This window comes from Oxyura jamaicensis, chromosome 11 (assembly GCF_011077185.1).
Source record: "Oxyura jamaicensis isolate SHBP4307 breed ruddy duck chromosome 11, BPBGC_Ojam_1.0, whole genome shotgun sequence".
In the NCBI taxonomy this organism is placed as follows: domain Eukaryota; kingdom Metazoa; phylum Chordata; class Aves; order Anseriformes; family Anatidae; genus Oxyura; species Oxyura jamaicensis.
Window position 1 is genome coordinate 7,452,293 of NC_048903.1, and position 15,433 is coordinate 7,467,725.

Consider the following 15,433-nt stretch of genomic DNA (forward strand, 5'->3'; position numbering starts at 1 on the left):
TACGCCAAAGGCAAATGTTCCCGTGCATAACTAATATCAGCACACACCTGACAAAAAAGCCTCAAAATACCAGATTTCTTTCTAGATTTGACGCATAGCACGAGAATCAAAACTGCCTGCAGCCCTTAAACACACCACTAGTTCTGTAATACAACACTTGAGACACGAGCAAGTTCTGGATCTCAGATCACAAGTATATCATTGCCCAATATTAGTACGGGGAATAACATCTTCACATTACAGTCATCGGGACGAAGGAGGATTTTATTTCTTCATGCAGCAAATTTTAAGAATAATTATACCATATGAACAAATCATACCCTGCCAACCTGACATTTCATTTCCCCCCAGACTCCCGCAATCTCTCCTGAGCTGAGACTCAGTGAATACTGAAATGTTAGATATAACAGATAGAACACAGTTTACCCTAGCAGTTCTGTGCCATTAAGTTGCCTACTGTAAAGACCAAACTCCTGGACTTGAACAAGGTGATAATAACAAAATAGCTTTCAGAAACAAGAAATAGGTTTATCTTTCACTAGAAGGAAGATTAATTTCTCATATATTTAAATATCTGAACACTATCATCCCATGAACTCAGCATGTACCACCTGTGGTGGTGGTGGGGTTTGTTTTTTTCCAATCACTGTGTACAGGAGGAACCTAGCATCTCGCAGCTGACCCTGCTTTGAGCAAAAAGCTGGACTAGCTGAGCTCCAAACTTGCCTTCCAAACTGAACCAATATACGATTCAGTGACAACACCACAAGAAAACCCAAGGGGGAAAAAAATAAAAGAAAATAGAAACCAATTTTAAGGTATTTCTCTACCTGAAAAAACACTATGAGTAAATGCAAGGAACAAAGTGTTACCCAGACTGAGGAACAGCAACAGCAGAGGTACAAAGGAGTAAAATCTTGTAATGGTTTTATTTAAATAGTTTTAAGATGACAACACTTGTCACTTATTACTTATCAAGAAAAATAATGTGCTGAACCATGCAGAATTCAAAATATTTTAGAATGTCATGGAAAAATGAAAAAAAAATGTCTTTTTTCTCTTTCCCTTTTTCAGTCCATTATAACTAATGGAAATTACTGATTTCAGAATTTATAGTAACTAACAACTCACATAAGTTACCAAAGACCAAAAAGAAAAAGAAAACCTTAACTGCCATGCCAGTACACAGGAGCTTCCCATAACCAAGATGCCAACGTCTGCCACACAAGCCTTGTAAATGCTACAAGCAAGGCAGCACAACGATCAGGGTTTTCAAGGCCATCACTGTCATTTCTCAGCCTGCGAACTTAAGACAATAACTCTTAAAACTACTAAAAACATTTATTTTGGGTCATAAGTAAAACCAGAAATGTCAAGTAGCAATATGATAATCTGGAAAAAGTAATGTTTATTTATTTATTGCAATGTCAACAGTCCACGAGCCTTTTGGTGTTGGAAGAGGCCAAACAGAAATGCCACAGGCAGAGTTCAAGTGCCTCAGCTGCAGCAAAAGACAGCTGAAATCCTCTTATCTGGTAACTCTCACTATCACTTGTGCTGCTAACATGTTTCACTGCAGAGTGAACAAGAGGCCTGTAGAGGTTCTTCCCAGATCAGCTACTACACATACAGACACATTTGTTCCTGTCAAACTCCTTCCAAAATCTATTAAGCTAAAAATGTAATGGTCTTGATAACTTCACATATCCAAGCTCCTGATGTCGCAGAGGAGAAGCTGCCTCATGAGGCTTGATTTTGCTTCCACTTAACTTCCAAAAGTCAAGCTTTAGAACAACGACTGACTTGCAGGTAATCTTACTCCTTGTCTCTAAACCGGACATGTTGTTTTTCTCATAAGAAATTAAATCTAAAACACCATTCTTTGTACACTTTTCACATAACCATTAGCTTAGAAACACACTTCAGTTATGAGATTGTTATATTGACAGACATTTGCAAGAACACAAACACAAAAAAGAAAATCCAAACAAAATAGGAAGAGTAGGCTTCAATTTAAGTAGATTTCAGTTTCCATAAATTTTCACTTGGATTTTTAAGTTATACTGCACAATTCAGAAGAGCTGCTAACACAAAACACCGCGTGAAACACAAAACAATTATCATTTTTGTTGGATTAGCCACAAACAAAAGCACAAAACTGCACACTTACCAAATTTTAAAAAAGCATGCGCAGATGAGGTTCTGTCATCATCCAAATTGGCCATTTCAAATTGGTGCAGCTAATCACAAACGTCTCAGGCTAAGCTACAGCAATTTTCAAAACCGTTTAGTAAATGTTAAAGGCAACCAGCATTAAATTAAGTGAAAGCAATGTTAGTGGAGTTATTAAAATGACAGAGTGCACAGCACACAGGGTAGTACCATGTTGTTATATTTTATGTTTTCCCTCTTCTACTCTAAAAATCAGTTTTAGTTTCCCTTTACTTCACTAACACTTAACTAAGTAAAATGATATAGTCTATGCTAAGACCATCTTTTGGACTTTACACAATAAGTTATGTTTACTCAATACAAAAATTGCTACTAAAGTCTAAAGGTGCTGAATAATATCTGTGTGATCTATTTCAGGAATAAATAAAAAAATATGTGTTTAACACATTAAAAAAAAAAAAAGTGTTAAGCAATAGTAAGCCCTGACAGCTAGAATTCTGCTTATGCATAGTGTTGCTTTCATCCAATGTGGAATTTACACTAGGATGCTTTGCGCAGTCATATCCACAGCTTATGGTACTGAATATCTATTATTTGAAGTGGAACTTCTGCCAGTTTAGAAGGTAAAATAAGAAAATATTGTTTGCAGTTATAATGACAAGTTGTTCCAAATCTTTAAAGCAACTTAGGCTTTTTAAAGAAGCTGAAATTTCAGAGGTTGTAGACTGGCCAACTGCTGAACATATTTGTAACCTGTTCCTAACCGTTAATTATCACAGTAGCAACAAGTGAAACAGTATTTTATTTTTCAAGGAAGGGAAAGAAAAAGCTCTCAAGAAAACTTGCTCTTACTGGCAACAACGTAACATATTTTAATACACATAAGCATCAAGATATGCATTACCTCCTACAGGATAGGGTCTTAAATGACACCTTGCTGTTGGCTGTAAAACATGAATCACTCCTGCATTTCATGCACAAGTCTATATTCCGTGTTTACTAAATAGAAAGGCTCCATGTTTATTAGATCTTACTCTAAGCAAGGTATTAAAAAAAAAAAAAAAAGAAACAGTACTGTTTGTGAGCTGAGGCTGTCAGCACAGCCCTCATCCAATTCAGAACAGCATGGGGGAGTTTCAGCCAATTTCAATGACGGTAACAACCATGGCTCCTTCTGACAACGCCAGGAAGGAAGAGTAAGAGCTCTGAAGTTACACAAACTTCAAAACAGTTATAAAGATGTAGGAGGGAACTTGAGAAACAAGAACATGATTTTCATTTTTAGATAAGATTGTTACCTAAAAGATCACATAGAAAAATTAAGTTTTACACCAACTAATTTATCAGAAAAGCATTTCAACTAAAACAAGCTTTATTTCTCCAATAAACAAATTTCTTTGGATTCTATGTAAGTGGTAAGATCCCTGAGTAGGAAAAAGAGGAATTGAACTACAATAACAATCTGTCACTATCAGAGAGAACTTTCTTAGATACTTAATAAATAAGTAGAAGGCGGCAGCAGATTAAAAAAAAAAAAAAAAAAAAAAAAAAAAAAAAAAGTCAAGCATTCAAAACCACCTGAATGCCTTCTGCAGTGCCAGAGCCCAGCTCGGATGGGAACCACAAAGTTAGCACGCTGCCGTGTGACTCGGGACTCGCACACTCTGAACACGCAGGATCCAGACGGTATTTTGTAGAGCTCTATGGCTACATTCGCTCATCAATTCCAGATAACAGTACCGGGTAATCATAATTAGCCATAAAATAGGAATTCATTTAGTGGACAGTCTTAATAATGGTATCATGCACATTAAGACTATACATAAGTAGAATTCTTAAAGCCTCATCAGTCAGAGCACTCGCTAAGCACTGCACTTTCTGAGGGGCCCTCAGAAGGCCCACCCACCTCCTTCAGCCTGACCTGTCACCGCGACAGCGGCACTAATCAAACCATGAGCTGTGCAAGCACAATGCCAAATACAGAAACACCGCTTGGAACACTGTTGCCACTAGCACATTAACAAGTAAAGTCCTAGTACTACTGTACTTTATTTAAAAGAGAAAAGAAAACAGGGGTCTTTGAGCTTCGGGAATCCAAGCCAACTCCCTAAACTTCACCCTTCCACTGGAGGCCGGCACCTCGCTGCCCTGCAGACGACTTCAGCACCTGAAGCTCTCACGTTCAAATAAATACATGCTTTTCCGTGGAAAACCAAGCAGCAGCTGGCGCTCCCATGCTTTAAAGCGCCCCACCTGCCCCAGAGCGATGCTACAGCAGCAGCAGCTCCCTTCACCCAGCCCCGCAGCCCCCGGGGCCGCCCGGCCGGGAGGGGTGAGGCGAGGGGAAGGGCGGGGAGCGGGGAGCCGCGGGGCGGCTCCGGGGCCGAGCCGAGAGGTCAGACCTGAGCGCTTCGAGCGAGCCCGCAGCTCCAGCATCTTCCAGCTGACATCGGCCATGTGGGCCGCCGCCGCCGCGGCCGCCGCCATCCCGCTGCGCCGCGCTCCGCTCCCCCCGGCCCGGCTCCCCGTTACCCGCGGCGGCCGTAAAGGTGCCCGGGTCGCCGTCGCGAAACCGTCGCGACGGAGCGGCGGCGGCGCCGGGCCCGCCCCGGTGCTGCCGTAAAGCGCTGCGGGCGGCGGGCAGTGCCGCGGCGCTATGGGGGGCGGCCGCCGTGTGCCGCGGCCCGGCCCGGCCCTGCTGGTGCTGGCGGCCCTCGGCGCGGTCCTGGTGGGGCCCGGCGCGGCGCTGCAGAACGTCACGGCGCAGCTCTTCGGTGCCGAGGCCCACGGCACCCTGGCGGCGTTCGGCGACTTCAATTCGGACAAGCAGACCGACCTGTTCGTGCTGCGCGGCGGTGAGCTGCCGTGGGCAGCGGCTGCCCGGGGGTGGCCGGGGCCGCCGCGGGGCTCGGAGCCGGGGGGCGGGTGCTGGGGCCGGGGTCGCGGCAGCCCGGCCCGGTGCCCGTGTCGGAAAGGGCAGCGGTCGGCCCTTGCCTCGGCCCCTCGGTGGAGCTGGTGGAGGCGGCGGTATCGATCAGCAGAGCTGCCTGCGGGGCTGGGATTGACGTTTGTGTTGCTCCCGAGGTGTTCCCGACACGGAGAAATAGGCTCGCGGTTTGCATCAGAGCAGGGGCTCTATTAGGAGTAGAGGCGTTTACCTTTATAGCTGGCTTTGTGGTCTGAGGTGAGATAAAGGCATCAGCTGGCCAAGCTGAGGGTTTTGCTCCTCCAGACCTCCTTCTTCTGCTTCCACACTACGTTGGGAAGTAGAGATGAAGAACGCTCCATGCTCGTAGGGAGGATAAATTAGATGTTAGCCCACTCTGGACTTTGCTAGGTTCAAAGGAAAGTAGCCGTGCAGAGGGCTGTCGGCTTGTCAGCTGCTGGGGGTCTCTGCTTAGGCTCACGTTGGGGAGAGGACCCCAGCGGGAGCAAAGCAGAGGTCAGCACTATCTGTGGATGTCAGACATGGGTTGTATCATTCATAAAAGTATGACAAGTGGAGAAACTCATACTGTTGAATCCACTGCTTTCTACGCGTATTTGATGCCTGTTCCAGTAGTGCAGGGCAGTGAGTAATCCACCTTTTGCTTTTCCCTGGGGAGTTTTGGAAACTTCTGTGGTATCCTGACCACAGAATTTCTAAGCTATTGAGTTGTTTGTATGGAAACTGTGCCCTTTTCCTCACCCTTCTCTGTACTTTTTTTTCCCCTTTCTTCTGTGCTGTTTTTGAAATGAGAGGATGACAACTGCAGACAGCTTTTAGTATATTTACACTGAGGACTGATGTAGTGCCATACTGCTTTCAGATTTCTGCTCATCAGATAATTTCCAGTAGTCTGTTTGTTTTGATTGCTGATGAGCTTTGTGCCAAAATTTTCATAAATCCATCTTTAGAGGCCATAAAATCTCAATTCAGAGAAGCGTAATTAACTTGGAGCCTGCTATGTGTAAGGATCAGTCTGCTTCATCAGCATCATCGCTTTACCACCTAGATGATAAAAAGGCAGGTAAAAAACTGTAGTGTGAAATCAGAATTGTAAGTTCTAGCAGTCAACCTACATCTTTATTATCAAAAGCTTAACCAGCCAGCAAGCTTCTTCAGCTTACAGCGTGCCAGCTTCTCCAATCATCTGTGAAGGTACCGTGCAAGCCTGGCTGCATTAGCTTGCCAGATGGGACTGCACTAGTTGCCTCTATCCATTTGGAAAGGGTTTGTTTTCATTTACTCATCTGTTGGCGTATTCTCCTTTGCAAATACGTTTATGGCAGTTATTTTCCCTTTTCATACCCAAAAAGTTTCTATTCTGATATTTCACAGCTGTGAGATTTGCCACAGAGCAAAGCCCTTGAAGTATGCTATGGTAGCTCAACTTCAGAGCTGTAGAATTATTTTCACTTAGGCAACCTTTATCTTATGGTTAGGGATGCTCCAGGTGAGTTTCTTGGAGAATGCAGAAAAACATAATAAAGGATTAGTAAAAAAATAAAAAATTGTATTTCTTCAGCTGTGAAGTATGATTTTACTTGCAGGACTGTATATGAATTAAGATTTTTTTTCTGACTGGAAAAAAAAAAATGTAGTTTAAGAATTTTTTTCTTCCCCCAATGCAATTCTTTGCACAACAGGAAATGCAGGCTTTTATTTAGATTATACTGTAGTAACTGAATGACAGTGGCTTATATCATTGCCTCTAAATGAGGAAGTGCTGCGTGGAACCAGGTTACTCCTGTGAGTTTCTTTGAAGGTGCTTCTGCCAGCAGGCTTGGGAGAGCAGCATCAGATCCTGCTATGTCAGAGACAGTATTAAAAGAGTTCTTTAAGACAGCTTTTGCAATTTACATGTTTGTGTAGAACTGATGCCTATTACTTTTTCACATGTAACATTTACTAATCTAGTATGGGAAGTTTTATTTCAAGCCACATGGCAGCAATAGCAAAGAGAAGTTTAACACTAAGCCCCCAAGAATGGTCTTGGTATTAGCATCCCTCTGATGCTAATGGATTATGTTAATGATATAGTTAGATTTATACTGTTGTACTGAAAAAGTGTTCCTTTTGCTTCCTTTCTAATGAGGAGGAAGTGTCTGTATTTTTGCTGCTATGAGGAATGACCATTTGTAACACAAATGAGTGTTGTTTTTATATACGAAGCATCTATGATCCTTAACCACGAGGGGTTATTCATTGGCTTACTTGCTTTTGCAGGGAATGAGTTGATTATCTTTTTGGCTGACCAAAAGGAACCTTACTTTAAGCCTCGTGTCAAGCTACCAATGAAGTAAGTTTGGATATTGAGTGATGAAACAATTTAAGTGGTCCTTTTTCTTGAAAGGACATCTTTACAGTCAGTGGCAACAGGACTAGAGCTGTCTGTGCTGTGGTCTGTTTGGCGATGCGGTTCAACTTGCCCTTAGAGCTCAAGTTCTTTGACCAAGAAGCTTCCAGAGTCATTTCTTACACAATTCTGTTTTGCCTTTTTTGTATTTGTGGTTCATATGACAGAATTTGTGGATTTTGTTATCTGTGTAGTTAAGGTATGACTTACCACCCCCTTGGGAAACTTAGGTCCTTGGATTTTCTTTGTTCTCAAATTCAGTTTTCATGCACACGTATAATCATATGCACTTGGGGCCTCTTTTGTTTGTCTTTACTTCTAGATCTCTAGGTGTTGTCATAACCAGTGTAGTTCCTGGAGATTATGATGGTGACTCACAAATGGATGTCCTCCTGACTACCCGGACACAAAGTCATGGCAGAGATGAACTTTCATTGTTTATTTTCTGGGGCCATAACCAAACATTAGGTGAGTTGCTGAGGCTGCTTACTAATAAGGCTGTTAGACTTCCCAATAATTGCAAGGATTTTCTGAAAGTTCTAAGTTATGTTACAGCATGGAGATTGTTTTTACAATTAAAATAGCGATTAGCAGCTAATCAGCTTCATACCTATATGTTATTTTGCTGTTAACCTGTATTCAATAATTAATGTAAGAGAATAAAACTAAGACTTGTTGCATATATATCATGCAACAGGCAATACCAAACAATACTACAGATTGACAGTAACCTACTAACTGAAGAGCTACTTCTCATGGCTTCCCCATTATGCATGTCAGCTTCACCAAGATTATTCCAAAAGACTGCCTAATTTGAATTTAGATAGTGCTAAGAGCCTGGTATGAAGTTTATAGCATAAATTTTTCAAAATGTCACACAAACTTATTAACTGTAATACCATGCTTGTATTCCTATTAAATGAAATTCTTTAAAGACAGAGATAATGAAATAGGCTTGGGAAAAGAGGTTGTAGATTCTCTGTCACTGAAAGTTTTCAAGAGCCTTGGACAATCATCTTTTATCGGTGTTCTAGGTGTCTAGCAGTGTTCTGATTGTATCTTGGGGTAGAGTCATGGGTGATATGACCTCTTGAAGTCTCTAGTGTTTTCTGTTGAGTTTGCTGGGAAAGCATTTTGGGAAAGGCTTAGAGTTTGAAGAAGAAGAGAAAAGCAACATAATTTCTACAAAAGTCCACAAAACTTATTGAAAATAATCAATATTGCAGACAACTGTATTATAAAGTAGTTACAGATGAGGCAAATGATGGCCTTAGATCCCATTGCTTCTGGCTTTACTCAGAGATGAAACAAGCAAACCAGGAAAGTGCATTGGATCAAGCATTGAGAGAACAGGAGTAGTATTGGGAAGTAGTATTGGGAAGAATATGAAGGGCTTAGATGAAATTATGCTGTCTTGCTTCTGAATAAACAAATACTGCGAGAGACACAAGTGGGTCTCAGAAAGGAGTCAGAGGTTAAAAATTCAGGAAATGGTTGGTATGTAGCAGGGCTACTGGAAAGGATGTGGTGCCTACTTGGGTAATAGAAGTATGACAAATCAAGAGCAGGGTAATATCCTATATAGTATGGAGACTGGAATGAAGACAAAAAGTACAGAGAGGAAGGAACTGGTATGATGTGGCAAGGGGTTTGGATTACAAGTAAAACTGAAGTCTGAGGTGATAACCTGATTAGGACTTAAAATTGTCACTTCCAATTTAGGCAGTCTACCTTTAATCCTTATTTCAAACAGCGTGTATTGTTAGGAATGTATTTTACTGTGGCAAAACATTAAACAGAGATCTTGTGTGCAATGTTAAATTTTGAGTGTCTTCATTCCAACTATTTCACATTTCTTATGTGTATTGGATAGCAGTCACATTAAAATATGTTTCATTATGATCTCTTTAGAATAATTTGTTGAATATTTTTAGTGGAGAGAGAGGAGAAACTAGCTTCAGCATTTTAACTATTACTTGCCTTTCCTATCTGAAATTAAAAGCTTAAATTTATGCATAATCTCAGGAAACCATTTAGTTGTATATGCTCAGTGATGGCTGATTTTTTTTTATTTATTTATCATTAAATTAATAGAAGGATTGTACTTGCTAAATATGTTACTGTCATAACATGTTGGTAAGTTAATCAAATGGGTATTCTCTGTTTTCAGATCTTAACCATAAAACTATGCTAAATAAGACCTTTCGTGATGAGCCTCTAGTAATGGAGTAAGTATAGCTTATCTCTTTAGAAGAAATGTTGTATAACAGTGACTAACAGCAACTGGATACATATATTTGAACACTAAAATTTCAAATGTGCTCATCTTAAGAAGAGGGTGGCTTGTTTAATGTCAACTGGTCTAACAAAAGACATTGAAACATATCATCCATCTTTACAAATCTCATATATCAGCTTGGCAGTAGTAAATAAAATAAGCTTTAATTTTTTTTAATTTCATTACTTGGTGTTTTATGCAGAAAGAGTCATTTTTTGTGAATTTTGAAGGCAGCAAGTCACCTTACTGGCTTATCAAAGTGAAAATATTCCCTCGTTAAAATGACTGTAAAATATTTGCATGGTATTGCAGGGAGGGACAGGAACAGGTATGTCAGGGGAAGGAGCAAATTTAGGCCCTCTTTGTATAAAGCTGTTACTTCTTGTAAGCAGTGTATATTATGTTTTCATTTTATATTTAAGCTTTATTTCCAAAGTCAAATAAGCTGTGTTTCTATTTGATTATGCTGCTGAGACCTCATATTCCAGTGATGATGGAATTCTGACTAAGCCTCTGCCATGCAGGATATGCATAGACAAAAACTAGGTACATTTCTGGAAATTGGAGAATGTCTATTTTAGAAGGGTCGAGGAGGTAAGAGACTTGAGTAAGAAGTTTTTGATCGGTTTTGCATCTTAAATCTGAAAAAAAATTAAGCAAAATAACTAGAATTATTATTCATGTTAAGTTAAAAAGTGACTTATACAGCTGCAAAATCCAGTGAGTGGCAGAATTTTAAATTTTTGAGGAAGAATACTACTATCAACAGCTCAGACAAGGCAAAACTTGGATAAGATTACACAGATGAAAATTAATCATTGCTTAGGGGGAAAGTGCTAACTAAATACAGGATAAGTTAAGAGCAACCAGTTTTGTCTCCTGTAATGAAGAAGGTAATAATGAAACTGTTTTTCATTTTCAGCTTTAACGGTGACTTGATTCCTGACATCTTTGGTGTCACAAGCGATTCAAGTAAGCCACAGATACTGATAGGCGGGTAAGCTAAATACTTATTAGCATCAATTTTGATAATTTATTCATTCATCTGCTTCTGTTCTTATGAAAGAGACATGAGACTGGAACTGTGCATACACAAGTCTACATTCCATGTGTATCTTTCTACATTCTATGACACTATGTAGAGGTGTTAAGCTTTTTAATAAGGAAAGTATTTGGTCAGCTTATTAGTTTTCATAAAAAGACTGCTGCAAGAGGCAGACAACTTTGAGTTGCAAAATAAGTACATGCAAGTGGCGTTCTCTGTATTGCATCTTTTGTGTTAAGGAGTATCTAGGGCCACTTCGCAGTCATTAAAAGTTGTCTGAGTTGGCTACAGTTTTATGTGATGTGATTGCAATAAAGAGGACTAAGTTAATCATGTCACTGCAATAAACTAAGTCATTCTAGAAAGCAGTAATATAACTGCCCTGGCTTACATATATCGCATATAGAGATTTTTCTGAAAAAAATCTCTATAAAGCTCCTGAAAGTAAGCCTATGGTCTATCTGAATGTGATAGCTTAATTCTTGTTCTGATTTTTATTAAATGACTGAAAATCAAGTCCCTTTACATGTAGCGGGCATGAGCTGCTTTAATAGCATGTGATTGTCTGGTTTTGTTCACCTTAATTGATCTGAAAGTAGATCTCAAAAGTACTGATAGTAAAACTACTTGTGGGAAGGGAGTAGTATCTCAGAATTTATAGTGGAAGTGAAGGCTCCGAACTTCACTTTGTGCATAGTGATGCTTTTCTGTACAAATAAAGCTATTTTAGAAACCTAATAGATTCTAACCAAAGCCCATCCTCTATGAGTCATTCTTTGTAAAACCTTTCAAACAGTTACTGTAGTCATTTAGCGTATCATAAGCTAAGTAGTAATTTTCACTTAACATTATGAACATGATTTATTTTAATTTTTTAAAGGTATATTATTATGCTTAACAGTCCATGAGCACTGATGAAATGTATTGTTTTTTCTTGCATTGCAGAAACTTATCATGGCATGCTGCATTAGATACTCAAAGTAGCATGTATATACCACACTCTCATGCATTTATAGATTTAAATAATGACTTCACAGCTGGTAAGTCATAAAAGTATTAAATACCTTCCTAAAATTATTCATGAATAAAATATTGTGTGTTGTATATTTTCTTCTAATATTTCGGTCAACATCATGGATGGTTTTAAAGAGTTGGATCTAGAATGCTATCTCCGGTGATTATGACCTTGCTACTTTTGATTTTTAATCAGTATCTGCACTTTGAATAATGCTTTTTATTCATTCTGGAATCTTTGTTTATCACACTTTTATTTTGGTCTGAATAATTGTTTGCCATCAAAGCATTGTTTCCTATTCTTAGTGATGCTGTACTCTAGTATTCAGTTTGCAACTGAATCAGGTGCTTTGCTGCATTTTCTTCATCTTTGGTCTGAAATAGTTCTATAGTTTGTTTAGAAGAGTATTTTCAACAATGGACTTATTTTGTTTCTTAAAGACTTCAACATGATTTCATTCCATATTGTTATAGTTTATTCTATTACTGAGAAAATTGCATGAGAGACTTCTTATTCTATTACTATATGAGCAATCCTGAAAGCTATTTATAATTCAGTACTCACAAAAAATACTGAAGAAGATTTTTCTTAAGGTTGATAAACTGTATTCTTGTTTTGTTGCTGGTGATTTTCTTTTGTCTTTATCTGTTTTGGTGAAATATGCCAGTTTAGCCTTCAAGTACAGTGGCTCTATTTATCGCTTCTATACATGGTTTGTATCTCAAAGCATATTTAAACATCCTGCTAAACTTCATTTATTTTCTTAAAACACTAAATGGATTTTGAAATGCTTTCTCTTCTGACAGATATGCTTTATACATCAATTCATATATGGTAGTTTTGGAAAGAAAGCTGATTTCCTTTTTAATAGTGTGGGAACGAGAGAGGAAAGAGCACATAAACTTAATTAATATGCTTTGCATTTCTACAGATTAAGTTAATTGCTTTAGCACATAGTCAAACTAATACTCATTTCTGGCACATTGCTGCATGAAGCTGTCAAGTGGCAATTCCAACTGGAAAATCAAGTATATGGTTGCTTATTATAATCAGTGTAATGTAATAACCAATTCTAAGGCACTTAGCTCTATACACCCTTTGGAGTTTTGGTTTAATGGCAGGAGCAGAGTAGATGGCCAATCCAGGTAACTTTTTAACGTGAATATATTGACGTAAGAGCTCACAGGTAGGTAAAGGTAAGAACTTTAAGTTGTTTATGTAGATCAATCACAGTTTGAGCACTCTTGCTAAAGTTGTTCAAAGTTTTCTGTGACAGCTAAGTTGGTCTACAGAATGTCCAGAGAGTTCCTGTTAGTGCTGGTGATATACGGAGATGCTTCTGCAAAATAAAAAATAGTACTCGGTATCTTTGGGGGGGAGTGCTGGGAGCTTTTATAGATTCACATCTATATTCATATCTGGAAATGTGAATAGAAGCTTCTGCGAACATCCCCACTCAAAGATGTTGACTTTTATTTACTTGTAAGAGCACAGATATAACTCCTCAGGCCTGAATCTGTCTTATGTCACAGCAGCCTAAAGAAAACTTCAAGGAAAATAATTCATTCTGAGAAGAAAGCTGAAAAAAAATATCGCCATAGAATTGTTTTCTTGAGAATAACTTTTTGCTGGTAAGATGGGAATTGGAAGTTGTTTTGTGTGATCCCTGTGAAAGCTAGACCAACTGTGAGCAACGCATATGTTGCAGAGAAGTAATACTGTACCAGTGATGATTGATATTTTGTGACTGACACGTTATTCCAGGACTGCCTGCTGCCAAAATGAAAAGCCACCAATCGTCTGGTCCTGTCTGTGCATTTATGGCACTTCTCTCTCATCAACTATAGTGACTGCTAAAGAAATGTACTGGGGATTGTGCATAGGGCATGATTCGTTTTCACTATTAAACTGTTCCAGGTCACCATGGAGTTTCAGAGTTTCCAGACCCAGTGTAAGCACAGAGAGAACTTGACTCCTCTTTTTAGTAGCAGCAGTTGTAGTCTGCCTGTAGCCACGCATTAAATTACACCTTGAGACTTACTGTGCCTCTTCCAAAAAACACCTGTTTGGTGTACTCAGCGTCTCCTTTAATTTGTGTTAGGTTGTACAGGGTTTGGCAAGTGACTCAGAGACGTAGTCATAAAACTAGTCAGCTGTGGGTTTTTTGATGGTTTAAGTAAAAGCAGAACAATGACAACAAAAACCTGCCTAACTGCCTACACAATATTGGTAATACCGTGTTTCTAAATGCCTTCTGCCAAACACTGCTGAAATAAGTGCTGATATTGCTGTAGTACCTACCTAACTGGTCCTGTGTCCCACTCTGTACTGTCTGGATAGACTTTGCAGGACATCTAAATGTCTCTCCTGTTTCATGAGCTCTGTTCCTGCTTTGTACAGCTGGGACAGCCCAGGAGCATCACTGATGTTATATTATTTTTCAGTGGAGTCAGTGGAATCTGTGGTTGGTTGGTTGAGGTACAGCTAGTGAAAATGAGAAGATTCTTATGACAGTATTAGCCTGCACTACCATTCTTGAGTTGGGACAAAACTCATTAAGCATAGGTCTTTGTGCAGATTAAAATCACAGTAATTAGGAGGGAGGCATTGGCAAGGATGCAGGGGGATAGTCTGCATCCTGAAATCCTGTTGTCCAAAAGACTTAATGTTATTAAGACATTTGCTGCTGCTGGGGTGTTCTCTGAAAAAAGTCAGAGTACTTACTCATTGGCAGTACCACTATTCATGAATAAGAAGATACAGTTGTACCTAAAATGGATGCACTGGTTTGGTTTAAAAATGAAAATAAAAACCTCCAGAATGCCCCATTTTTTTAAGGCCTTTTTCTAACGTTTTTCAGTGTTTTGGGGCTCTTTGTGTTCTGTAACAGATGCAGCCAATTCAGTGTTTTTTAGCTAGGCTATTTTTGGCAACTCCATTATTATAAACAGCTTAGGAGATTTAAAGTGTGCTTGACATTTTAAAAGAGAGAAAAAGGGAAAAAGAAAAACCAAAAATCCTCTCTGAGATTATTATTATTTTTTTTGCTAGTTTCTTGTCTAATCCGTTTTCAACCTGCCAAGATATAAACCCTCAAAACAGAGCTTTTAATTGGCACACTTCTCTGCTCTGGGTGAAATGAAGTTGAATTGTTGTGATTTCTTTATATGAGAACATATTCATAAAGATGTTTTTAATCCCTGACAATGCTTCATGAAAGGCTAACTGTGTAAGGATTTTACAAATCCAGTAACAAGAACAAAGATAATACTAATCTTTCTTGGTTAGAATTAAACTAGGTTGTTTCAGATAGTAGTGTTGCTGCTGTCTTAAAATAAAGCATCATGTAGATTCTTACAATTTTTAATTCAGTAAGTAAATTTGAGTTAGGCTAGCAATCTTATATAATCCGTGTAAAAATGTGCAGTATAAAATTTTTACCAAAGGGTCTGTTTGTGCTTTGTGGATAAGGAGAAAATAAATACCAATTTTCAAGCATCTTTTCCATGTGTATTATATATGTATTGCTCCAGGGAGGAATTTAGAGTTCACAGAACAGCGGAGGTTGGAAGGGGTGTCTGGAA

General features: G+C 39.1%; 2 protein-coding genes across 8 annotated transcripts in view; one reads left to right on the plus strand and one right to left on the minus strand.

Annotated features, from left to right (window-relative positions):
* Window positions 1-4,731, minus strand: part of PHKB (phosphorylase kinase regulatory subunit beta) — a 74,130-nt gene extending 69,399 nt beyond the window's left edge. For 3 of the 7 annotated variants that reach the window (XM_035336752.1, XM_035336750.1, XM_035336747.1), the window contains exons 1-2: window positions 4,575-4,715; window positions 2,171-2,265 (exon numbers count right to left, since the gene is read on the minus strand). In XM_035336752.1, coding sequence (XP_035192643.1) covers window positions 2,171-2,225 — 55 coding nt within the window. In that variant the 5' untranslated portion in view covers window positions 2,226-2,265; window positions 4,575-4,715. Of the gene's footprint in view, window positions 1-2,170; window positions 2,266-4,574 lie in introns of all 7 variants that reach the window. The other 4 variants (XM_035336751.1, XM_035336748.1, XM_035336746.1 and 1 more) reach the window with 2 other exon arrangements.
* Window positions 4,732-4,786: 55 nt separating this feature from the next.
* ITFG1 (integrin alpha FG-GAP repeat containing 1) overlaps window positions 4,787-15,433 on the plus strand; it is a 72,900-nt gene continuing 62,253 nt past the window's right edge. Inside the window, exons 1-6 of the mRNA XM_035336753.1 lie at window positions 4,787-5,027; window positions 7,382-7,454; window positions 7,834-7,979; window positions 9,682-9,739; window positions 10,712-10,786; window positions 11,780-11,874. Coding sequence (XP_035192644.1) covers window positions 4,829-5,027; window positions 7,382-7,454; window positions 7,834-7,979; window positions 9,682-9,739; window positions 10,712-10,786; window positions 11,780-11,874 — 646 coding nt within the window. The 5' untranslated portion in view covers window positions 4,787-4,828. The remainder of the gene's footprint in view (window positions 5,028-7,381; window positions 7,455-7,833; window positions 7,980-9,681; window positions 9,740-10,711; window positions 10,787-11,779; window positions 11,875-15,433) is intronic.